This window comes from Daldinia childiae (genome assembly GCF_008694065.1).
Source record: "Daldinia childiae strain JS-1345 chromosome Unknown Scaffold2, whole genome shotgun sequence".
Classification (NCBI taxonomy): domain Eukaryota; kingdom Fungi; phylum Ascomycota; class Sordariomycetes; order Xylariales; family Hypoxylaceae; genus Daldinia; species Daldinia childiae.
In genome coordinates, this window is record NW_022984643.1 from 4804218 (window position 1) to 4829063 (window position 24846).

General features: G+C 45.8%; 12 protein-coding genes across 12 annotated transcripts; 8 read left to right on the top strand and 4 right to left on the bottom strand.

The window, feature by feature from the left end:
• Window positions 1-451: 451 nt before the first annotated feature.
• On the top strand, window positions 452-1968 carry GL218_02188 (Arginine biosynthesis bifunctional protein ArgJ, mitochondrial; the record flags this gene model as incomplete). The annotated part of the gene is made up of 3 exons (XM_033578687.1): window positions 452-936; window positions 999-1886; window positions 1941-1968. 3 exons carry the CDS (start codon window positions 452-454, stop codon window positions 1966-1968), a joined length of 1401 nt encoding a protein of 466 aa, XP_033438783.1.
• A 430-nt stretch (window positions 1969-2398) lies between these two features.
• Window positions 2399-3605, top strand: GL218_02189 (Replication factor C subunit 4; the record flags this gene model as incomplete). Its single annotated transcript, XM_033578688.1, has 3 exons — window positions 2399-2502; window positions 2567-2787; window positions 2857-3605. The coding sequence occupies 3 exons, from the start codon at window positions 2399-2401 to the stop codon at window positions 3603-3605; spliced, it is 1074 nt and encodes a 357-aa protein (XP_033438782.1).
• A 276-nt stretch (window positions 3606-3881) lies between these two features.
• GL218_02190 (putative imidazoleglycerol-phosphate dehydratase protein) lies at window positions 3882-4328 on the bottom strand (the record flags this gene model as incomplete). Its single annotated transcript, XM_033578689.1, has 2 exons — window positions 3882-4068; window positions 4159-4328. 2 exons carry the CDS (start codon window positions 4326-4328, stop codon window positions 3882-3884), a joined length of 357 nt encoding a protein of 118 aa, XP_033438747.1.
• A 1050-nt stretch (window positions 4329-5378) lies between these two features.
• On the top strand, window positions 5379-6069 carry GL218_02191 (putative glutathione-dependent formaldehyde-activating family gfa protein; the record flags this gene model as incomplete). Its single annotated transcript, XM_033578690.1, has 2 exons — window positions 5379-5845; window positions 5907-6069. The coding sequence occupies 2 exons, from the start codon at window positions 5379-5381 to the stop codon at window positions 6067-6069; spliced, it is 630 nt and encodes a 209-aa protein (XP_033437859.1).
• Window positions 6070-6173: 104 nt separating this feature from the next.
• On the bottom strand, window positions 6174-6872 carry GL218_02192 (Origin recognition complex subunit 2; the record flags this gene model as incomplete). The annotated part of the gene is made up of 2 exons (XM_033578691.1): window positions 6174-6288; window positions 6352-6872. The coding sequence occupies 2 exons, from the start codon at window positions 6870-6872 to the stop codon at window positions 6174-6176; spliced, it is 636 nt and encodes a 211-aa protein (XP_033438749.1).
• A 1581-nt stretch (window positions 6873-8453) lies between these two features.
• On the top strand, window positions 8454-9224 carry GL218_02193 (Phosphatidylglycerophosphatase GEP4, mitochondrial; the record flags this gene model as incomplete). Its single annotated transcript, XM_033578692.1, has 3 exons — window positions 8454-8675; window positions 8748-9086; window positions 9141-9224. The coding sequence occupies 3 exons, from the start codon at window positions 8454-8456 to the stop codon at window positions 9222-9224; spliced, it is 645 nt and encodes a 214-aa protein (XP_033437861.1).
• A 1657-nt stretch (window positions 9225-10881) lies between these two features.
• Window positions 10882-12432, top strand: GL218_02194 (putative copper homeostasis protein cutc protein; the record flags this gene model as incomplete). The annotated part of the gene is made up of 3 exons (XM_033578693.1): window positions 10882-11071; window positions 11135-11218; window positions 11285-12432. 3 exons carry the CDS (start codon window positions 10882-10884, stop codon window positions 12430-12432), a joined length of 1422 nt encoding a protein of 473 aa, XP_033437862.1.
• A 586-nt stretch (window positions 12433-13018) lies between these two features.
• GL218_02195 (Copper homeostasis protein cutC like protein) lies at window positions 13019-13831 on the top strand (the record flags this gene model as incomplete). The annotated part of the gene is made up of 1 exon (XM_033578694.1): window positions 13019-13831. One exon carries the CDS (start codon window positions 13019-13021, stop codon window positions 13829-13831), a length of 813 nt encoding a protein of 270 aa, XP_033437863.1.
• A 255-nt stretch (window positions 13832-14086) lies between these two features.
• Window positions 14087-17189, bottom strand: GL218_02196 (Lovastatin diketide synthase LovF; the record flags this gene model as incomplete). The annotated part of the gene is made up of 5 exons (XM_033578695.1): window positions 14087-14769; window positions 14824-14995; window positions 15043-16094; window positions 16148-16233; window positions 16285-17189. 5 exons carry the CDS (start codon window positions 17187-17189, stop codon window positions 14087-14089), a joined length of 2898 nt encoding a protein of 965 aa, XP_033438753.1.
• A 1089-nt stretch (window positions 17190-18278) lies between these two features.
• On the top strand, window positions 18279-20143 carry GL218_02197 (uncharacterized protein; the record flags this gene model as incomplete). The annotated part of the gene is made up of 7 exons (XM_033578696.1): window positions 18279-18458; window positions 18531-18675; window positions 18714-18898; window positions 18956-19004; window positions 19069-19470; window positions 19547-19848; window positions 19919-20143. 7 exons carry the CDS (start codon window positions 18279-18281, stop codon window positions 20141-20143), a joined length of 1488 nt encoding a protein of 495 aa, XP_033438754.1.
• Window positions 20144-20523: 380 nt separating this feature from the next.
• Window positions 20524-21752, top strand: GL218_02198 (Abhydrolase domain-containing protein C22H12.03; the record flags this gene model as incomplete). The annotated part of the gene is made up of 5 exons (XM_033578697.1): window positions 20524-20744; window positions 20850-20889; window positions 20954-21078; window positions 21143-21657; window positions 21721-21752. 5 exons carry the CDS (start codon window positions 20524-20526, stop codon window positions 21750-21752), a joined length of 933 nt encoding a protein of 310 aa, XP_033437866.1.
• Window positions 21753-21956: 204 nt separating this feature from the next.
• Window positions 21957-23031, bottom strand: GL218_02199 (Ras-related protein Rab-18-B; the record flags this gene model as incomplete). Its single annotated transcript, XM_033578698.1, has 6 exons — window positions 21957-22220; window positions 22289-22450; window positions 22533-22586; window positions 22662-22720; window positions 22779-22790; window positions 22962-23031. The coding sequence occupies 6 exons, from the start codon at window positions 23029-23031 to the stop codon at window positions 21957-21959; spliced, it is 621 nt and encodes a 206-aa protein (XP_033437867.1).
• Window positions 23032-24846: the final 1815 nt, after the last annotated feature.

Below are 24846 nucleotides of genomic sequence, written 5' to 3' on the forward strand. Positions count from 1 at the left end.
GAGTTTAACTGCGAGTTACCATTTCCCCACGGTAGCGTCATACGCATCCTGGCTGTTTTAGTTAGCTGCTTTTATAGATGTAGCCTGTTCTTATACACGTGACTATAATACTTTTGTGTAAGAAGTAGTAGGCTGACTGAAAAATAACAGTAAATACGTGAGTTATATCCGAATAGTTTACTATGAAGGGGATAGCTTAAGGTTATAACACTACGTGAGATATGCTTAACCTAGAGGGATATAAGTAACCTAAGAACGGTCCGTAGCCAGCTGAAATCACCTGTTCGGCACGTGGCAGCACCCCTCAGCGGCTCATACCGTTCGGCAGATAAAAAACCGCTAAAATATGAGTCAAAATCGATCCGCTTTCTTAATTCAATTGCCCTATAAGAGTTCATCGTGAGAAACTCGATCCGTAGTTCTTTTATTTGGGCACGGTCGAATGTTTCCCATGGCTCTTCAAAGTTCGTTGTGTCGGGTTTCTAGCCAATTGCGTCAATTAACCACCAAAGTCCCGGGTGCTCGTTTCTACTCGGCTCCTGTCAGTGGAAGCATTCCTGCTGCAAAGAGAAAATATGTTCCAACTAGCGGTACTTATCCGCAAGGATTCAAGGTTTCGGGAACGATAGTTGGTGTTAAGCCAAAAAATACAACCAAACCTGACCTTGCTTTCATCACCTCGAGCACACCATGTGCTGCAGCGGCCGTCTTCACCAAGAATAAGTTCCAAGCTGCACCGGTAACTTTCAGTCGGTCGCTGCTTCAGGAGCAGAAAAATTCTGGGATTAGAGGTGTTATTATCAATTCGGGATGTGCAAATGCTGTAACTGGAAAGGGTGGCCTTGAAGATGCTGAAAAGATGGCGAGAGAGGCCGATAAGGCACAGGGAGCTGACAAGGCAACAATCGTGATGAGTACTGGCGTGATTGGCCAAAGGTAATTATACTATACAGCCTATATCATATTCTTAAGTGTCTTTTATTCTGATTGATTTCTAGGTTACCGATTCAGAAAATCTTGGACGGGATTCCCAAAGCCTACGAAGGGCTTGGGGATACCCATAAACACTGGCTGACATATGCCACAGCTATCTGTACAACAGATACATTCCCTAAATTGATCTCGAAAACTTTCAGTCTACCGTCTTCGCCATCAATAGAGTATCGTATTGCCGGAACGACTAAAGGCGCTGGGATGATTCACCCAAACATGGCAACGCTCTTAGGTGTCATCGCTACTGATGCCCCTATTTCACCCTCTATCATCCCGCCCGTTCTTAAGTATGCTGTAGATCGGTCTTTTAACAGTATCACAATTGACGGAGACACATCCACCAATGACACGGTTGCTTTACTGGCAAACGGTGCTGCAGGAGGTCAGGGGGTAACTACGGAAGATTCGGCCGATTTTGTCGCATTCCGGGATGTTGTTACTGACTTCGCGACTGACTTGGCCAAGCTCGTCGTGCGGGATGGTGAAGGTGCTACCAAATTCGTTACCATCCGAGTAACCGAGTCTTCAAGCGAAGAAGGTGCCCGAAAGATCGCCAGCACCATCGCACGATCACCTCTTGTCAAGACAGCGCTCTACGGCAAAGACGCTAATTGGGGCCGAATCCTTTGCGCTACTGGCTACTCACTAATCAGCGAGCCTGGACACGCCGTCAATGACGTGGCAGAAATAATACCCGAGAAGACTAATGTGTCTTTCGTCCCCACGGACGGGAGCCCGGAGTTGAAGCTCCTCGTCAACGGTGAGCCGGAAATTGTCGATGAGACCCGGGCGGCGGAGATTCTCGAGTTTGAAGACCTCGAGATCCTTGTGAGATTGGGAACCGGTAAGAAGGAGGCTACTTACTGGACCTGCGATTATAGTCATGAGTACATGTAAGTGAGATACAAACCGTTTTTGAAATATGCATACTGATGATTTCCAATTAGCACTATCAATGGGGATTACCGTACCTAACCGGTGGGTATTTATGATATGATGAAGAAGGATTTTATTTGGGCAAGAAGACTTCTTGTGTTTTCGCCATGACAGATCTTTCTATGGGTATCTCTTAGACTTAAATTTATTCAAAACAAATAATTTAGGACCCTGAATTGACGTACAGTCAAGAAGATATGAAATATGAATCAATGATATTGACACCTCGTTATATGTCTAAATACCATAGACAAATATTTCCCCTCGTATTATTGCACAAGACATAGGTAGGTACCTAGGTATATATATATATTGCCCCACCAAAATCACCTTGAGAAGCTTGGGCCATTTTAAAGCTTAGACGCGTCTCGATTTGCAAATACGCGTAAATTGATTTTGTATCCCGCTAAATTCCCACCGGCGTCTTTCCGCAATTACATCCGCTCTAACATAACACAGCAACGTAACAATGCCAGCAGCAAAAGCAGAAGAGAGAGGCGAGTCTTCGACCTCGGCCGCTAAGAAGGCTTTGACTGGTGCTTCCAACGGGAATACTACCTACGAGCTGCCATGGTACGTCACTTTTTTGCCAGTCTATTTACTACTAACTAGACATGCGTTAACCCACATTCTACAGGGTAGAAAAATATAGACCTGTTTTCCTTGACGATGTAGTGGGAAATACAGAGACGATCGAACGGCTTAAGATTATTGCGAAAGATGGAAATATGCCCCATGTTATCATATCTGGAACGCCCGGTATTGGAAAGACGACGAGCGTATTATGTCTGGCCCGCCAACTGCTCGGAGACTCCTACAAGGAGGCAGTGTTAGAACTTAATGCGAGTGATGAGCGAGGTTTGTCCATCTTGCCGTTCACCCAAGACCAAAAGGAGCTTGGTAACACTAACTACCACCATTAACCAGGTATCGACGTGGTTCGAAACCGAATCAAAGGCTTTGCCCAGAAGAAAGTCACGCTACCAGCAGGCCGACACAAGATCGTAATCCTCGACGAAGCTGACAGCATGACCTCGGGTGCCCAACAAGCGCTACGGCGTACGATGGAGATCTATTCCAATACGACGCGATTCGCATTTGCGTGTAACATGTCGAACAAGATTATCGAACCGCTACAGTCTCGATGTGCGATCTTACGATACGGGCGATTAACGGACGCACAGGTAGTTAAGCGGTTGCTGCAAGTTATCGAAGCGGAGAAAGTACAGTATAGCGACGATGGGCTAGCAGCGCTCGTGTTCAGCGCTGAGGGTGATATGCGACAGGCCATCAACAATTTACAGAGCACACACGCTGGTTTCGGCTTCGTCAGCGGTGACAACGTATTCAAGGTCGTTGATAGCCCCCATCCTATAAAAGTCCAGGCCATGCTTAAGGCTTGCTATGAGGGCAACGTGGATAGCGCCCTGGACACTCTCCGAGAGCTGTGGGACCTGGGATACTCCAGCCATGATATCATATCTACCATGTTCAAGGTTACCAAGACCATACCCACCCTCAGCGAACACTCCAAGCTGGAGTTTATCCGTGAGATCGGCTTTACTCACATGAAGATCCTCGAGGGCGTCCAGACCTTACTACAGCTGAGTGGGTGTGTCGCTCGGCTATGCAAGATTAATATGGACCCGAAGCGTTTTGAGACTAAAGCAAAATAAGAATATACCATATTACTTTATAAAGGAAGGTAGAGAGATGTGTATGTGAAAGAAGATTGGCGAAACGGCTCGAGGTATTTGCATGGCATTGCACTGGCGTTTACGAGGTCACGATTCCCTGATTTCTTTCAGAAAGCTAGTTGGTACAGGAGTGTCGAAAAAAAATTTACAAGACATATCTACATACTGTTAACACAGATGTATGGCCTAATAGCACAGAGTACAAGCTTTGCTACTACTAATTTACTCGATATTATAATAAATATCGTTGATATCTCACTTCTTATTCTGCTGAGAGGAAGCTCCTTCATCCTCCAATTCCATCAGCTCCTTCTCGTAGTCGACCCAGATGGCACGGTTCTGAGCTATCCTTCGCTGCATGCGTATGCGCTGCTCGTACTGCCTCATGCGATAGTCGGCTTCGATCATGCTGCCGACGATCATACCGGACATTTGGAGATATCTAGTCTGACTCAGTTCTTTTTTCTTATTCTACTTATTTGTCTAATGATATCATCTAAGGGTATCAATCAATTGGGGCCCTCGGACTCACACTTTGAACTGGACGGTGAGTCCGCGATATAATGGTGAGAAAACATAGCCGATACCGCCTAGAACGGCAGATGCAGCGCCCCATTTCACGGCCCCGACGGCAGCACCGCGCGCGGCTTCCCATTGCGCTTCCTTTGCATCGTCGCTTTCTAGGGCTTTGTGGGCGCGCATTGTCGCGATGTCATCGCGGGTGTCCTTCCCCGCGGCGAAATCACTCCACGACGCAGTTTTCACCCAAGAGAAAGTAATTTTTCGTCCCTCTCTTATTAGAGCTGTTGAATTGAGTTACCCCCCAGTCTCGTGTTAATGAATCCCAAAGGAGGTAGCGTTGGTATGTCGTGTGATGAGATATGAACCTAACTGAAGATGTATCTATCATGTATTTCGAATATTGAATTGAACGAGTCGTCGATATTTCTTTGAATGAGCTTATTTAGCGGGGTCTAGACTGACGGCTGAGGTATGATTTGCTGAAGTTAAGCTGCAAGATGCCGGCGGGGTAGTGGGTTCTGTTAAAGAGCTATTGGCGTCATTATTTTACTAGCATTTGATAGAGCTAACCTAGACAATATACATATCATGGGCAACTAAGTCATAACTACTATACTTCGTTTATTAGTTCCCGAGAAGTGGAAACGGTTTTTTTATTAATTATGATCTAGAGCTCTAGTTAAGATGTCTCCGGAAAATCCTCTCCGCAACGACGTCTTACATATAATCCCTTCGATCGAGCTCTATTAACGTCATAGTACGTAGATAGATTTCAGAAGCTTTCGAAGTTTCCAATGCAACGTTAACGGACAGCGCTCTCTAAGCTCCCTGTACTGATCGATCTATCATGCTAGCTTGGTATTGGAATGAAGCTTACCTCTTCCATGGACACATGAGTTGGTGTAAGTGACGACTTATATAAATAATGATATCTTTAGACTGTAAATCTTGACCTCACGAGTTTTTAAGCCGCAGTATGTATTAAATAGGATCACAATGGACGAGAATATTGGATCTCTATTCTCAATTCTTTTCTGCTAAAGAATGCTCAAACTGCAATCGTTACCAAGTAGAACCTGGCGATCTAGTCTTCGACGTCATCATTCGTGCTGTGCCAAAACTCCATCGCCATTAATATCCGCCACAGCTTATCCAGCACAGTATTCACAATATTCTCATATGAAATCCTCACCATTGTTAAAAGCACATTTTCACTCCACGCAGAAGAACATGGGACAGACGAGATCAGAAACAGAAACCGGGGCTGAGACGGGAACGGTCCGGGATAGCACCGAGGACTGGAAGTCGAAGCCGCCATACCGCACTACGCCCGGTAACGAGCATTTCGACAAGAAATGGACGGCTCACTGCCACTGCGGGCGCGTCAAGTACTGGCTGTCCCGTGACAAGCCTCTCGCCGTCAAATTCTGCCATTGTATCGACTGCCAGGCCCTACACGGAGCTCCCTTCCAATGGGCTGCCATCTTCGAGAAACAAGATATGCACTTCGAGAAGGGCGCCGAGGGCCTCGCTTTCTACCATTCTCCAGACAAGTCGACGGTCCACCGTCTGCCGTGCAAAGTGTCCTGTGCGTACTGCCATTCACCTATTATGGACGAGGGCCGGAAAATGGTGCTCTTGTTCCCCGGCATTATTAAGTTTAGCGACGCTGAGCATAAGAAGTTATTCGATCCACAGTAAGTATTACTCTATAAAGAAATATCATCATAGATGTGATATTAACCAGTATTACTCTAGATGCCACATCTTCTACAGCCAACGCGTAGTAGACGTACATGACGGAAAGCCTAAATGGTCAAAATTGGATAAACAAAGCGAGCTCATAAAGGAGGTCGAGAGAACGGACTCTAGCGAGCACACTGTACTAGGCGAGGCTAGAAATGAAAACAAGGACGACTAAATTATCCAAGGGTATCTCGTGCATGCGTATTATATGGTGGCCATATACCTCTATCCTACCTACTTACTTGCTTATAATCATAATGGCCTTTATATATTCTTTTCTCATGACATTAAGTCTTCCAATATCGCCTCGAGCTCTTCCTTCTGGAAAGGGACGCTTAGCAGCTCGGTACCTAGAACATCCTTACGACTTGTAATCATCTGGTGGTCGTGGAATCTAAAGTGAACGTGTTAGAATAATACCAGTTGCAATATCAAAATCGGTGTAATACAAACTTACTCTTTCAGCAGTGTTCGAAAAGCCATCTCCGAACTGCATATAAATTCTTCCACCGCCTTGTTATACACCATCCTATATTCCACGCCGGGGTTCTCCCCGTCAGGTCCACCCTCATCATCCATAATCGCCAGAACTTCCCCAACAAGTAGTCGGAACAAGTTCTTGGCGTTCTCCGGTAGACTACGAAGAACATACGTCACGCCTTCCTTTCCACCAACGCGCCTAGCCTTTCGGCCTAGGAGCTCATGCACATCGTCGACAACTTCAAGCTCTGCCGTAAAGGGTGCAAACGTCGTGCAATCGTGGAACACAAAATTGAACGATGACCGCAAGCTACTGTCCCAGAGAGAGAAGTCCGACGTGTCGGCAGAGCAGATGAGCCGAATATTCGGGTGTGCTGCTAATTGGGCGAGGACGGGCTGTAGTCCAACCCTTCGTAGAGGAACAGCATCAACAGAGTTCAAGATCACTGTGACAACCACCTCGTGAGAGGAAAGTAAAGCTTTCACACTATCTAGCATAGCTGAAGGGTTTCCAGATGGTTTTTGTGGGCGGGGTTCACAGCGCTCGCGACGGTGCCCAGGATTTCTCGCAGAGAACTCGTCCGTACATATCCGTTGATAATAACAATCTTATTAGCAACATGGTCTGAATACTTGTCATATACGTGCTTCGCGAATCTATGCAGAAGCGCTCTCTTCGACCCATACCGTATAGACACACACTAAACCCCTGAGACAACTCGAATGTCCACTGCGGGAAAGACTCGACGTGTATTGATTCGAGGAACTCTATATCTTCGGCATGCGGGTCCCGGTAGTCGCGGAGGATTGAGAAGTATTCGTCATGGGTTAGAAGTTTTAAGGATGCTAGGGTGTTACCGGACGTCTTCGAGGAGCCAGGTTTATTTTGCGCAAAATAGAGCTCGTGAGGGGGTAAGTCTCGGGGCGGAGTTGGTGATTTCTTCCTGGCTCTCTTCGTATGCTTTGTCTTCGGTCGACCACGTCGAGGTTTTCCAGATGGGGTTGCAGGTTCATCAGGAGGTTTTTTCGTCTTCCTCTTCGTCTTCTTCTTCCTCATCACTTGACTCGTAGATTTCTCTGGCAATATCTTCGTCCGCATCCTCATCACTCCCATCTCCACCTATCACCTGTTCGATTAATGCTCTAGCACTCTTCTTTCTCGCAGAGCGATCGTTCCGTTTCCACCTTGGAGTCTGCGCATTGGCACTACCATTTGTCCTTGAGGGTGTTACTACGTCGGCTTCGCTTTTCTTTCGACCTTTTGGGTGGACAGTCCGACGTTCGTTTCAGCCCGTTTCCTTTTGCTCGGTGTCTCTTTTATAGGCTGGCCTATTTCATCTTCGTCCGAAGGAAAATCATAAGCGGAATGGTAGCCATCTGCAGTACCGCTGGAACGTGTTTTGGATTTCATCTGAGTGCTACGCCGTTTGGACGGGGTACCTAGATTTTGGTCTTCATCCTCGCGGTGATCCTCGTGGTGAACTCGTTTCCGAGGTGAACTCCTAGAGCCAGAGCCGGGTTCTGCAGCTCCGGGCTGCGGTTTCTTGGCTCGTACCATTATAAATTACCTACGACAGGAAATGCATCTTAACTAAGGGAATTACGATAAATATATCAAAACTCTTGAGAGTGTTGCAGAAGATACAATTGAAGGATTGAGAATCTAGAAAAGAAACGGAGATGATTTCAACTTCTATCACTAATCGATCGCGACAGACGCGTCAATGCTACTTCCTTACTGTGGGGCTCTGGCATTAGACCCTGGAAAGGCAGGGGCTAATTTAATACACTATTTGGGCAGTTTCCCAGGGCGTCGGGCCGTTGCAGGGGGGTGGCCGGAGGAAACTTCGATAAGCTCGATTAGAGCCGCAATATTACATAATACCGAACCGGACTAAATTTACCAGGATTTTGTCAAAAATGACCATAGCTACCCGGGTATTGCATTGGTACCTACCAGAATAAAACTCGGAGATTTCGGAGACGTTTGATTTATACCTACCTTATTAGTAACTTCCTCTTTATAAAGGCCGACACAATTCACCACTTACAGGAATCGCTGTCCTATCCACAGTTAATATGAATCTCAACTTATCTGGAACTGTCAACGTCTTTAAGCTCCTAACAAAACCCTCATTATGTCTTCCTCACGCAACAGCCTCTACATTCAATGATATACCAACACCTCTCAATAAAGCGTTTGAAGGTCGAGGCAAGAAAGTAGATATCAGGGCCGTAATACTCGACAAAGATGATTGCTTCGCTTATCCAAATTCCAATGAAATATACCCTGCTTATTTGGTGAGCAAATGCCGAAAGTCAACCATTATTTACATTTCGTTTCGTCCGTGACAGCCGTTGATTTCGCTATAGAAAAGATTCCAGAAACTTCAAGAAGAATACCCCGGTCATCGTCTTCTCATAGTTTCCAATACAGCCGGTGCGACTACTTATGACCATGATGGACGCCTGGCAAAGGAGCTCGAGGCCGCTACTGGAGTTTCTGTACTAGCTCATAAAGTAAAAAAGCCTGGCTGCAGCGACGAAATACTAGCCCACTTCAAAGCCCACCCTGAGGCTGGCGTAACGCATCCAAGCCAAATCGCTGTTATTGGAGATCGTCTAATGACTGATATTATGTTGGCCAATATGATGGGCAGCTGGGGTCTATGGATAAAGGATGGCGTTAAACCATTAGAAAAGAAGAGCATAGTACGTTACTCGGATTCGGCATGATACTTAAACTTATCTACTAACTACAGACAGTTCTCTAAATTTGAGCAGCGTCTTGGACCATATTTAATGGCACGTGGTTACCGCGCCTCTGATCCCCAATCTCCATTCGAGTAATCTCTCTATATATTATATCAACTCTCAGCTTAGATGGTTCTAGTCACAGGACTAACGGCGGCTTTTCTCCCTAAATTAGGTAACTACTTTCAAGTAATTATAATTTCCCAAGCTTATATAGGAGCAAATCTACCCTTCACAAAGCATGTAGGTATATTAGGCTCCTTAGTTAATCTCTCTGTATCATTTGATATATTAAGGTGTTGATAACTTGTTAAGAGAGATTTGCATCGGTATTTATATTCATAACTATATGCTTTGTGGACTTTGTTTGAAGTACATCGAGCTACGGTTTATATTTACTTCTATATGTTATAGTTTCTCTCTTTTGAGGGCATTCAGAGTAGAGCGTTAAGTATTAATCATCCTCTCTTTGAATATTTGTCGTGTCACGATGTATACCTATATCACCAGTATAGATCTATGATAAAGTCAGCTTTGTTGTCCACCATTTGTAATTTGTAGGTTCGTAAAGCATTCTCCTCTTACATGGAGGAACAATAAAAGCATCCCATACCTATGTATCTTGAATATATCCCTTAGCGTGAATACAGATTATCTAGATCCTTTTAGGCATTACTATCCCCACGCAGAAACGTGACAAGGCCGTAGGGATCTAAGGCATATTCGTATTTGTACATATGATCGTGTCATTAGGACAGCACGTAGGCAAGCCTACCAAAACGAGACGATTTTGGAAACCCCTAATCAATTTAAACATGCCTTGATATCCTATATGACTCGTTAACTACCTAATCTATATACATAAGAAACACAAGCGCCTCGGTTGCACGATGTTTGTCTTTGTTAGTAAGAGTTTAGTTATTTTGCTAGCTGAAAATAGTGAATATCATGGGGTCCACGCAAGGATAATACCGATATTAGTGCCTAAGATATCAAGGAGTACTTTCGTCTGAACCGGTCCACTGTAAGTTATCACGCATACTATGCAGTTTGACCCCCTCCCCCCCTCCCCCCCTATTTACGTCTAAGCATGCACTACCTAGTTTGTATTCAACTTTTAGCGCCTCATCAGCCAGTAGCAGTTGGGATAATATGATTATGAGATACGTTCATTGCTCCACCGTTAAGACGTTAATATGCAACCACCTATACGTTTTACTATGCTTAGTCATTCGCTCCTGCCTGTTGTAAGTTTGCGGCAGATCAGGCACAGCAATGAGTTGTATCGTGATAATATTGGATGGTTTACCCACTGAGCGCACTCCAAGATGCACAACACAGCCTAATTCACCATAGTCCCTGCAAAAGTAGCCTACAGTGGCTTCTAATCGTAATACTTTGCATTAAGCCTTCTGACTCAACACCTTTTTACATGCATTGACCAATTGCTGTCTAGTGACACCAATGAACCAGCTGCATTTGCCATTGCACTGTAGAAGGTAATCATCTGCACACCTCGCTGTCAACCACGCAGGTAAGTACCTTACAGACTGTATCATTCCTTAAATCTTTTCCCACATTTTCTAAGGTGCTGCCATTTCTATATAACCAACCTCATTCCAATACCAAATTCACCTTTCTGTATCTGACTTCCTCCCCTTATCCACAACTAACCTCTTAGTTTTCACGGCCAACAAGAAGCTATTAACACCATCGCGATACATCACCTCTTTATCGGCATCTTTATTTCATCATGACCGGCAAATTCTGGTCTCCTGCAGAGGAGAAGTACTTCTGGAAGACTGTCGTCGCCCACTCTGTTAAACGTGCCCCTGTCGATCTTTCCAACAACGAGAAAACGTGGGAAGAGCTTGCAGTCGACATGCAGAAGGCAATGGAGCACCAAGGCACCGCTCGCCGATGGTACACTGGCTCTGTGTTGTGTAAGGATGCTTACTGAATTAATTAGTGGTTACAATGAAAAATGCTAACAGAGTTCTACCTAGTTGAGCATTACTTCCAGAATGTCGAGGGAGACAGAAGATCTCCAAATGCTACAGCATACGTCGTTGACTACATGAAAAAGCTCGGTATGTCTTTTGTTCTTCTTGACCCTTCTTGATCCTTTTTGGGCTACACTAACGGGATTTCTCAAGGACCATTCCGTCGCATTATCAATCCTCGTTCCGGTCCTCGTGGTGGTCGCCCTCGCCGCAGGGGGGTGGCTATGGCCGAGCCCCAGGAAATCCAGGCACCGCCTCCGAGTCCAGACGGTTTCACGGTTACCCCCCTAGAAGAAGACGATGTCTTCTCGCCGGAATATGCAGCACGTCAAGCTCTTCAGTCTCGTCAGTCTCGCCAGTCCAGCCAGTCTAGCCAATCTCAAGAGTCCCGATGTTCTAGTCGTCTTCCGAAACGTCGGCGCTTGCAGCCACTTGCCCCGGCTCCCCACCCTCCATCAGTACAAGAGCCTTCATTTGATATTGTCTCCAACAATCTTCATCAGCCCACTTGGAGTTACCAAATGGACAGGCAATCTGTTAAAGAAGAGTCTGTGCCTGAATCATCCTCATCACGGTTTGATGCCCTTCTCGCCGCTGCCCAGTTGATGGATACGGCAGACTATTCGACTGGGGGTAACTCGGCGCAAGACCACTTTACAATGCAACCATCTTATCCCTCACTGTCATTCCAGCCCCAGGATATTTCTGGCTATAGAATGGAGAATCAGACTGCTGATAATATGTCGTCTTCCGAATTCGCTTATAGTGGTATCGCTACCCAGGGCTTTATCCAGAATACCTCCAGCATCACTCCAGCTTTCCAGGAAGAGTGTACATTAGGAAATTGGGCCGGGCGACCCTCTATTCCGCGTTTATCATCCACCTCATCCCTATCTACTATATGCGGCCCTTCCGCTCACGAATATATACCAACCGGTGAAACAACTGAAGAAGAACTGTCTACTGAAGACGAGGGAGAGAACAAAGAAAATGAGGGTGGCACAAATCATGAGGATATTGAAATGCCGGGCTTTAGGTTGACACGAGGCAACCCAATTCAGCAAGACTTCATCATCTATGAAGACGGCCGGATTGTCCAGGGCTTGCAACTCCATAGAGTTCACCAGGTATATGGAAACTTTGACACCTATGATGCTAACAAAGAGAATGAAGGTATTCAAGGAGCATATGATGCGAGTAGCTTTGGCCTAGCGGGAGGTGCTGGTGGTGTCCCCAGTGGAGTCTTTGACACTACTGAGGGACTATACTCCGGATTTATCCCTTCCTTTCCCAACTGGTAAGCTCATGCATGGACTACATGTGGTGTGGAGCATGGTGGAAATGGTGGTGGTGGTGGTGGTGGTGGTGGTGGCCTTGTTGAATCATTCTAAAGAGGATGGCGCTGCTTTAATTGTATGAAAAGTTGAGAATGCCCTCAACTGCGAATTGTTTATATGTGGCGTCAAGCCGTGGGAAACCACGACAAGGACTGCTTTTGCAGATGGGATAATACTTTCATTATCCCAGCTTTTGTAATGCCTTAAGTCTATGGAAACCTAGACTAATAATATGTTCTGTGTTTTCCGTTAAACTCTTAAGTTGAATGATTAATGATTATTGAGGATTGAGATAATAAGCCCTGGAGTTCATATGTACCCCTTTACTCCTGTAAGTCTGTTCTATCTTGTTTATCGTTTATCGATAACGGCAGAACGGGTATTTATGCATTTACCCTATGCCAATTAGGTTTAGAGGCGCACGGACTTCTCCCCCCTTTTCTTCCAAAACATATAGCATCAACTGACAGCGCCAGCTCAAAAGGAGTGGAGCTACAGCCCTACGATAAAACAAATACTGGGTGTGTTAAAGCTATTTTCACGGGAGATTATGACTATCGGGTTTGAAATACCAGTATTTGGTGCGAATGCTGCTTTCAAAGCCATCGAGTTAGGGGCATCACGCATTGAGCTTAATACTTCAGGATCGTACTCAGATGGAGGCTTGACACCATCACTTGAGGAACTAAAAGGTTCTTCACACGTCAGAGTTCCACTCCGCGTTATGATCAGGCCCCGTGGTCCTCCGTCAAAACCCAAAGCCCGTGACTTCATCTACTCCGACGAGGAGTTTGAGCAAATGGAGACTTCTATACAAAGATTCAAAGATGCAGGCTTATTAGATGAGGGACGTGGTGACGGCTTTGTTTTTGGAATCTTGAAAGAGTCCCAGGGTGCTTCTGAGCCTGGTACTGGCAGGAGGAAATGCTGGGTTGATAAAGAGAGATGCAACCGTCTAGTTAAAGCCGCTCGTCCGTTCAAAGCCGTGTTTCACCGCGCATTCGACGAAATAGTCAGCTGTGATGATACTGGGATAGCTATCGACGATCGATATGCTTGGCGGGCAGGGTTGGACGATCTAGGGGCGTGTGGCTTTGACGCTATACTCACATCCGGCGGGCTCGGAAATGCTATCCAGAACCTAGCTATGCTGGACAGAATCATCACAAGAGCGGAAGTATTAGGAATCGAGATTATTATTGGCGGTGGGGTTCGAAAACACAATATTCAACAGCTGTCTCAGCAGTTAAAGCTAAAAGAAAGGGGGTCATCAACATATGTCCATTCGGCATGTCTTTCTAACACTGTATCTGAGGACGTCGATGTTGACGAGGTTATTGGTATCTTATCACACTTGGGATAGAATCTATGTCTTTATACCTTTAAATGGAATTTTATAGATATGTTTCCTTGAATATTCCACTTAATCATAGGTAAGTGAATGGATACATAGAACCTTTTCTTTTTGCTTTAGAAAGTCAAAGTCTTAACAAGTAGTTACAAAATGAATTCCATGCTTTGATTTATAGTCTTTCCATAAGTTCAAATTTCCGTATAAATTCAGAAAGCATAGTCGTGTATAATATGTTTCCAATCCCATATTCGTTCAATCTTGTTTTTAAACAGAGCTGCTATCCCGCAAGGCCTTCGTTATAAGTTTAGACTTTGAAGCGATGACCCCAGCCAGTTCTAGGAGCGGAACGTCCTTTAATATCTCAGGGATGGGTATCAAACTCTGAAACTCTCTGAGTGCCCAATTTCTAAGTTCGAATGCGACAAAATCATCCGCTTCGTACGCTTGGATCGACTGGTTGCTGTTGATATCCTCAGGATCCATCGTCAAATTCTTCGCAAGTTTGACAATCAAAGCCGAACATACAATACCTTTTACGTCATTGAGACTGGTCGCTGCCCTTATCATCCTTTCGAGGTTTGTAGCGGCCCTTTCCTTTTCACGGTTATCCGAGTTAAAGGGGATCTGTGCCTGGGTGCCGTACACACTAAGCGGTCCAAATCTAGTATCTGAGAACCAATAAGGATGTTCATCGCCATTAGCCTTTATCGAACCACCGCTAAGGAGGCCAATAGCTGGCTGTATTCCAACCTGATCTGCTATGGCGGCTCCTACTACTGCGATGAATTGGTTCACTGTCAATTTTCGTAAACCGGTACGTAATAACTCGGGCACCTTCATATTCTCAGCAGCGTATCCCACGTCGTCTACCCAACCAAGATCGATACTGGTTGCCTTTAACCCTTGGGCTCGACGGTAATATGCCATGGCATCCTGGTAATTACAGCCTTCCACTTATTAGCATATTAAGAATATTAATAATATCGGTGTTGTGAGCTAACCTGCATTATAGTTGCTGTGAAGTACCAAGCCAATAAGACCCCCTCCCGCTGATACGCATATGAAGAAGTCGAGATCGTCAGGTAGCATATGATGCATATTGAACGTAACGTTATATTTAGATTGTAGCGTTACTGACCATGCATCGAATCCCATATCTTCAAACATCTCGGCCTAAACCATGTTAGAAATAGATATTAATCAGATTATTCAAAACTTACCTGGAGGGCCATTGACATAATAACGACTCCGCGTACTGGTGGGAACTTCTCTTTAGATAGGTCGTTAAGCACATCTTGACATTGTTCTGCATAGCCAACATCAGCCGCAAATACTTTCACCCTCACGCCCATGATGGAGAGCTCCTGGAGTAGCTTTTGTGCTCGAGGATCTTTCGCACCAGATCGAGATGTGGTTACTATATTTCGCGCCCCATTTTTAGCCATCCACATGATCAATGGCCGGCCGAGTCCACCCATCCCGCCTGGAATGATATAAGTAGCATTAGGGCGTAGCTGGAGTCCAGTCAGTTCAGTAGGGTTTTCTTGGAACTCTTCCGTAGCTAGAATCCTGCTTAGAGCCTCGTCAGGAAAAAAGCGTGAAACATAAAGTGCGCCATTTCTCTTAACGAAGTAAGTATCACCGTTGGGTTGCTCTCTTTGGATGCGGAGCAGCTGTAAAATAGTATCGGTAACATCTGATTGTCCGCATGGAACGTCCGGGTCAAGGTCTAAAGTCGTAAACCTCACCTCTGGAGCTTCGAACCTGATTGTCTGCGCTAATCCCACAACCATGTTGAGCTCGGGTACACGTACGTCAGTAAAACTCCCGCCCTTAGTTAACCAGAGAACACCCTCGGAGTGGAGCGCTATGCGCTTAATAGCATCGAACTCTTCATTGCCGAGTGAACTTAAGCATGGCCTCTCGACTTCGCAGGAAACTATGCACTGCGTCGCGCTTAAGTCCAAAGTTTTAACGCCGATAAGGGTCATCTTCTCAATAGACACTCCATTTTTTACTAGTTGATCCGAGAGCTGTTTGATCATCGACTTCGTCTGACTGTTTTCTGTAGGGGATGTTATAATTACAGCCTTCCCTGGAAACTTATTCCCGGTGATGTAGGGAATGCTAGATGCCATTATAGATGAGGAATAACCAGCATTCTGTTGGTCGCGAAAGCACCACTCAACGCCTAAGTAGCCCAGAGAGCGGAGTCTCAGGTCCCATTCACGTTCGGAAAGCTCTGGACCCCAGTTCCGCCCATCATTCTCACCTAATACAATTAGTATGTGCACCATTTGAAGAAACATCACAGATAAATCTTACCTAGCCACCAAGTAGGGAGAGTCCCAAACACGACAGAGCGTCTCGCAATCTTGTTTGTCAAATCGGTGACGATGAGATGTCCGCCCCTATTATCTTAGCATTAGAGCGTAATAGAGAAGTCAAATATAGCTACCTACGGTTTTAGTAACTTCTTGCTGTTCGTAAGAGCTGCTGTGATAGATGATGTTGTATGTAGAACCTGGAAGGAGACAACAAGGTCATACGATTCTCCTTCTATATTTTGCTCCAACGGGTCTTTCTCAATATCTAAGACCTTATATTCCATCATTGGGCTCCATTCCTTAAGATTCTCGTTGGCTTCCGGAAAGAAAGCGTCGCTCGCGTCGGTATACGTGTATTTTTGCAGTCGGCTCATAGCATCATGCCCTAAGCCAGATAAGATGCTACTCGTAATGCTTGTTGTTCCCGCTCCGATCTCAAGAATACGAAGTGGCCTCTTGTGTGACAGATGTTTGATGTATTGGCACTGGACCGCTACTGCTTGTTTATATGAGATACCAGTCCGGTATATATTCCTTGGGAGGTCATCTAGGTTTATCACGTCTGATACTTGAACCTTGCCCTCAAGGATGCCACAAATATTGTCGTTAATGCGAAGTAGTATCTCTCCTTCGAGACTTGCTTTGGCAATACGGGCCAACACCCTTTTTTCCGTGCTCTCATTTGCTAATATCCATTCGGGTGACTGACAAGGTAAATCTCCTTCTTCGGCCAATTCACACTGCCTCCTAGCGTAATGATAGTACATCTGGTGGTGGAGCGCCATCTTCTCAACATCCGTAGCGCTGAATTGTTGGACAACCTTCTTACATATAACATAGGCGGCCCACTCGAGTTCCCGAATATCTGAGTATTTGGTCTGGAGACCATCATAGCAGACTTTCCTCAGCAATTCTTGTACCGCATCTGCTGAGTTCTCTACATCTATGCCCCATGTCGGATGAGACCCTGATTTCTCTAAGGCGTTTATCTGAGCTCCGTTGTCTAATTGAGGGGCTTCGATCCTCGCGATACGAGACATCGCGTCGTAGTTGAAGGGGACAGTCTATACGCTAACGAAAATCAAACAACTATCTAGGTACCTAGGTAGTCAGTTAGTAGCTTTGGGGGAATGGTTGCTTAAGGAGGGCTTCGCAGTTTATATACAACGCCGTACAGAATTCAGACGTGTATTATCCGAAAATTGATTACCTCGCATCTACCTATGCTTATCAATAAGTTATGAGGCGCATATCATGACGTGTTGGCGTATACTCCAACAACTATTCTGATCATAAATGAGACCTCAGCTGCGTTGCAATCGCTTCCCCCCTATATGTACCTTCAAGTGAATCAAACTTCGCGTATATTTCACGAACCTTGCTTATATATAAACACCTACTAGGTACTTAATTACTTCCTAAAGGGCTTCTATACATGTAGATCACTTATCATTTCAGCTCCAAAAAAGCAATAACTACAAGGAGCCTGTTTATCATCAAGAATAACTACGACCTGCCATTAGATTAGGGGGAGGGGGGCTTGAATAGCTACCTACCATCGAAGCCCAAAGTGGCAATAGCCGAGACAGTCCTACAGCCTACCTACAAAGTATCAGTTTCTTACCTCATAACTACATAAAATTATAATACATATATCTATAAAATATCCTATAAGTTAATTACCGTTATAGCTGTGCCATCTTGAAAACGGTTAATAGAGTTTCAAATTATAGTATTCATGAATAAGAAAGCACGAGTATATACCTAAGGTATAGAGAATTTGCATTCTAAAATTTCTAACATTAGATACCTACTTCTTAAACAACTATCATTAATTAAGCTAGAGAATAAAACGTCCACTGACACCGTATAATTAATACAGGAATACCAATATAGATGACTAATGAAGATAATTGCCTCGGGATATACATGTAGTATTACGTTCCCCACGCGACAGCGTTTTGTCAGGGTCTCATTGCAACCCAAACGGGGAGTCGGAGCGGGTTCGCTTTAAATATACATACCCATATAGGACCGTTCTATCCCCGTCCCCATACCGAAGTTTATCATGATACGATTCTCACTAGTATCGCTATCTCCTCTTAAAAGCCTCATAAGTTTGAGGATAGATGCGCATAATGGAGCTCGACGTTCAAGACCCATCGCTCGAGAGTAAATTAGGTGGTAGTGCCGTTGTACAAGAGAAGCCTGTTATCTCCGATGATATCGGCGAATCCGGAAGACTTGCAAAAAGCAAGATGAATTCTAAAGAAAGAGCCTTGGTGCGCAAATTGGATTACTATATCATGGTAGGTATCTCTTATAGTTATGGTTTAAGGAGTTTAAATAACTGGAAGACGTGGAACTTACTCTAGAAATAGCCGACTATATGTGTTATGTACTTCCTGAACTACGTTGATCGCAACGCTATCGCGCAAGCCCGCTTGAACCATTTTGAACATGATCTCGGTATGTCAGGCAACGAGTTCAACACGGCAGTCAGCATGCAGGTACCCTTATATTCTAGTTAATAAGAAAACTGTTAGTTAATATCCATGCTATAGTCTCTTCGTCGGGATACGTGCTCATGCAGGTCCCGAGTAACATGTTGATTACACGGATCAAGCCCGGGATTTACATGGCCGGGTGGATGTTCCTCTGGGCGGTAGTTTCCGCTTGTACGGCTGCCGTGAAAAGTTATGGCGGACTCGTGGCCTGCAGGTTCTTTCTTGGTATTGCGGAAGCCCCAGTAAGAGACCTGTCTCACTAAACCCCATCTCCAGTGTAATTTGACTAACACAACAAGTTCTACCCGGGTGCTACGTACATCCTAGCGATATACTATACACATAGTGGTTAGTTACTCACAGGTAATCACCACTATATACACCAATCTCAAGTTAACCGTTTCTTCCTTAGAGATGGCCATGCGGGTCGGTCTTATGTACTGTGGCCAACTTCTCGCCACAGGGTTTACCGGCCTGATCTCAGCCGGTGTCTTCGCTGGGATGGACGGGTTACGAGGTCTTACCGGCTGGCAATGGCTCTTCATTATCGAAGGTTCCTTCACTGCTCTAGTTGCAGTTCTAGGGTTCTGGCTTCTCCCAAACACGCCGGATGATACATTTTGGCTGAACGACGAGGAGCGCAAGTTGATACGGACACGCACAGAGCGCGACAAGATCAGCGATTCTCTAAACAAATCTAGTACCTGGGAAGGTCTTAAGGAGGCATTTAAGGACAAGAGAACTTGGCTCTTCTGCTTTCATGCAGATGTTTCATCTGTCGGCCTGTTCTTTCAATGCCTTCTTCCCAACGTAAGTCCTTTGGCCCCTTTTAGTGTCACTTTGAGATTTTAATCGTTACAACGATACTCACACCGTCCCGAACAATAGAGTCGCGAAAACACTTGGGTATAATAACACTGTAACATTATTATTGACGTGCCCCCCTTTCATCCTTGCGGGAGCTGGCAGTGTCTTAGTCGGTTGGAGCTCTGGGAGATTGAATGAGAGGACATGGCATATAACAGCAACATTATCCATTGCGATTATCGGATTCGTCATAGCAGCAAGTACACTAAATACTGCTGCACGTTACGTTGCTTGCTTCATCTTCCCCGTCGGCGCATTTTCCGCTAATTCGGTCGTCGTCGGTTGGGCATCATCGACTTTGAGTCAAACAGAAGAAAAAAGAGCGGTAAGTGTTAATGGGATTCAATCCTATACTCATAATTGCTAGTAACGGTATAAACTAAATAATGCTATAGGTCGTCCTTGCAATAACTAATGTTTTCGGCCATATCGGCTATATATACGGCGCATACCTGTGGCCCGACACTGACGAGCCGCGATACGGCATCGGGTTCGGCGCTTCCGCAGGTTTCGCTCTCCTTTCGATCTGCTGTGCTTGGATTGTCCGGATACTACTTATCCAAGAAAATAGGAAAATACTAACTTCGAATTTAGAGCGTGTCAACTTGTATAGTTATTAACCAGGTGAATATAAGAGTAGTAGTTAGATGATATAGAGATTGATCTTCAATTAAAAATGCCATAACTCATAAATGTAATTAGGCATGATTGAATTATCTCACATTAAAATAGGCGAGTAAAAAAAGGGGGAAGCGTTGGTATTATACGTCTCGGTATGACGCAACTCGGAAAGAAGCCGATAAGCCCTCCGATATCGACACTGAGCTATCGATAACTTCCGAGTAGCTCTTAGTCACCTACAACTCGCCAAATTTCTCCTAAGTCGAGAACAATTCGATCGTAAAGGCTCTAAAGGCTCTTTGAGCTCAATTAGCATCGTGAAACTAGCTACGATACCCAGGCATAGACATTACACCAGCGAATCAACCCAGCGTCAAAAATGGCGACCCGGCGCATCATATCGCCGCGCTCACCGTTTGGTCTACCCTTCCGAGCTATAATATCACGACCATATTCCTCAAACAGCGCCGCGCACCATACTGTCCCGTTAGCATTCGATCACCATAAGCCACCGAAGGGCGGCCAAGATCATAAAGATTCGCCTATAATATTTATGCATGGCTTGTTTGGGTCTAAGAAAAATAACAGGAGCGTGAGCAAGTGAGTTGGTTCGGCCCCTATCCTACGAACACGCATGGAATTATAGTTCTAGGTATAGATCGTAGAGATAGATAGAGATATAACTAATTAAAATTTAAATATTAGAGTCCTCGCTCGTGATCTTAAGCGCCATGTCTACACAGTGGTAAGTCCACCACCTCTACCAGTAGTCTATTCGTCTCCATCTGACCTCAGCCCTCACTACACAGGACCTGCGCAACCACGGCGAAACCCCCCATGCGCCGCGCCACGACTACCTCGCCATGGCCGACGACGTTGCGGGCTTCATCGCCGACCACGGCCTACGAGATCCGACCCTAATCGGGCATTCCATGTAAGCAGCCCACTCACTCTCCTTCTTCTCCCCCTAAAGGAAAGAAAATCCTCATAAAATCCAGGGGCGCCAAAACTGCCATGGCGCTCAGCCTAAAAGAGCCCTCCCTAATCCGAGACATCGTCTCGGTCGACAACGCACCAGTCGACGCCGTCCTCGCAACCTCCTTCGCGCACTACATCCAGGGGATGCGGCGGATCGAAGAAGCCGGCGTAACGCGCCAAGCCGAGGCCGATAAAATCTTGCAGGAATACGAGCCTGACCTGGCGATCCGGCATTTTCTGCTGGGGAATCTGTCCCGCCCGCTTGCGGAAGACGGCACTGTATCTCCGACGCAAAAGTTCCGCGTGCCGCTTGACGTTCTGGGCCGTTCACTGGGACACCTTGGGGACTTCCCGTTTAAGGACCCCGGGGAGAAGCGCTTCGAGAAGCCGGCGCTGTTTGTGCGCGGCTCGCGTAGTACGTATGTGCCCGACGAAGTAATCCCGCTTATTGGGCAGTTTTTCCCGCGGTTTACAATAGTTGATATCGACGCCGGTCACTGGGTTATTTCTGAGAAGCCAGAGGAATTTCTTCGAGGTAAGTCAAAAACTCCTTTGTTCTGTTTGCCGAGCTATATGCTGATAAGAATTCCACTTGCAGCAGTCATAGAGTTTCTCACACCAAAGGAGTGAACGAGTGGGCGAATGAATGAGAAATGAGAACGAGAACGAGAACGAGCTTTGCATATATTATATCTACTTGTATAAACGTGTATCATTGCATCGGGGGGATATCATATAGACAGACAGACAGAGAGAGAGAACTATGTACATAGCCACCGTATCCTAGGCGTTCATCGGCGTGCGTGAAGATAGACAAATTTCAGGTTTCATTACCTAGCAGGGGCAAGCTGAAGAGTAATTTGACCCAAGACCACTGAGGTTCAGGCCTGTGTTGCCGGACGCGGGGGCTGTGGCGGCGAACAGTTCGGGTCGCTGGACAATGCGGTCTACAACTTCGACGAATGGCTGCCGGACGTTCTCCCGCGTCTTAGAACTGACTTCGCAGAATCCGGCGCCCTGAGACTCTGCAAACGCTTTGCCCTCCTCGAAGGAGACGACGCGGCCCCCTGTAGCCACCTTGTCCAGTTTGCTCCCAACCTATCATTATAATTAGCCACAATGCCATATATACTATAGGTGTCTATATGTTAAGGAGGAGATGATACCAAGTAAAGCACGGCATCAGGAGATGCGCTAGATCTCGCCTCGTCGATCCACTTCTCCATGCTAAGGAAGCTCTTCCTGCTCGTGATGTCGTAGACTATGATGACGCCGTGGGCACCGCGATAGTAACTAGTCGACAAGGTGCGGAATCTTTCTTGGCCGGCCTTTGGGTATTGTTAGATATTCTGCGTAATGGGATGGTTATAGTCAAAGTGAAGAAAGACGGGATGCGTATTAAGGGCTTACAGTATCGAATATGTTTAATCTATACGCCTTGCCTCGGACGGCGAGCTTTTTCATCTAAGGCACATAGATTAAGTATTAGTCAGGACTTGTGGTCATGTGAATAAATCCAGCTTAGCATCTTAGCCTCACCTTGAAATCGATACCAATAGTCGCCGTCGTCGACTCCGGATCAAACTGATCATCGCAATCTATAAAAAGTCTTAGAATCTAAAGCGACATAACCGGGCTGGGGTTGGTAACTCGTACATCTTAGCAGCACTGCTCATTCCGCAACGGCAATTCATCTCGTTAGCCTCATATTCTAGAAACTGTCATGTCGGTATCCGCCCGCGGGTAATTACAGGCGGACCCGAGGATTCGGGTATGAATATGGATATAGGCAGGGAGGTATTTGGATTAGGTAATTAATTGTATGCATTAGGTACATACGTGCAGACTTGCCAGCGCCGGAAGGCCCGATGATTAGGACCTTGAGAACCGGTAGCGAATCCTCCGACATTATCTCTAGGTATCTTCAAGCAAACGGCCGATCTTTTGTCTTTGGAGCGAGGTTAAGAAGCTAAGCGTAATAGGAATGCGCAGGTAGCAAGCGACAAGCAGAAGTAATTTTGGTAGTCTCGGATGAGATGAAGCTTTGTAGGTATGAAATTTGTAAATTGTAGGTAGGTAGGTTCGGGATGATAATGATGATGATAAAGTTCCAAGGTTACCGCTCCTTGGCTGGTACGTGTAAGTCCAATGCGCTGGTGGTACCGGCGTACCGCATCACACAGCGCTTGATTCGGTCATGCGAGCGATAAGGTACCATTAGGTACGTGCTATTTTAAGTAGCGGCTTTTGCTTTGCGGTTGGATTAAGCCTAACAACCCCAAATAATCCCAATATCCTCCCCTCTTCTTCATCCGCTTTGTCCGTACCTTGTTTGTTCGTTTACCGGTGGAACCTCCCACGATGGGACCGAACGGTATATCCCCCGTTTACCCACTAAAGCTACCGATGCACTAACTAATTATTACCGTAACAGGTCAACGTCGTGGTCTTAACAAGGTATTCCCTGCTAGTGACAGTGATAACACTACAGTCGAGTATGTTCTTTACTACCTACCTACCAAACATATCCATCTCACTCCCGCTAATCATAAATGATATGTCAGCATTATCGCAATTCACGGTTTAGATACCGAGTCGCCGCGAACATGGACTTACAAAAAGGGGGGCCGGTCTGTGAACTGGCTGAAGGATAGCGATATGCTACCAGCTGCCGTCCCAGATGCCAGGATTTATACATATGATTGGAATGCGAAAGTCTTTGACAATGCCCCCGTCCAAACATTATTGGGTCATGCCGACAACCTCCTTTCTCTTGTAGCAGCAGAGCATGGCACCTCAAGTCGGCCCCTACTCTTTGTCGCGTCTTGTTTTGGAGGGCTTGTTTTAGCCGAGGTAAGCTAAATCAAGTATACATAAAACCAAGACTAACCACTGTAGGCCACCTGTCGGGCAGCCCAGGCAGGTAGTAAATACCGTCAAATACTTCAGTCTACGATCGGTATCGTCTTCTTAGCGACTCCATTTGCCGGGACAGATGCAGCTGGTTCTGCATCATGGCTCGTGGTTGTCAATGGCATCATGGGCAAAGACGCGTCACCTCAATTAATCAAGGATCTAGAAGAGCGTAATAGTCATATTTCTGAGCTAGTCCAGAAGTTTGCCGAAATCGCCAACAACAATTCCACTCGATTCCCTATTTACTGCTTCTATGAGACAGGGAAAACCAAAATTGCGAAAAAGATCCTTCCATCGGGGATCTCGGACAAGTGGCTACGCGGTTCCATAGTAAGTTTATAAACCCCCCGCAACGAGGAACGTGATCTGACGTTTGCAGCTCGTAACCCAGTCTTCGGCCTGTCTCCATGGCTTTGAGCGTCGGGGTCTTGGGAAACCCCATGTAATGATGAACAAGTTCGAGGGAAACAACTGCCCTGATTTCATACATGTTAGAGAAGCTATACAGTTTCTCCTGAAGGAGGGACCAAACACTCTAAAGCGCCGAGAGAGAAGGGAGGTAACTCAGGGGATTACTCAAAGACCAATCGAGTCGGATATGCAGGCCGCTACTGAGGAGCAGCGAATCCGGCTCCTGAAAAGTCTCCGATTCCCGAGCATGAATGAGAGGAAGAATGATCTGGCCGATTCGTACGGTGGAACTTTCCGATGGATTCTCCGTACAAATGATACCCCAATAGATAAACCCGACGATCTCAAAGATAAGCCATGGTATAATTTTGAGGATTGGCTTAAGTCTGACAACACC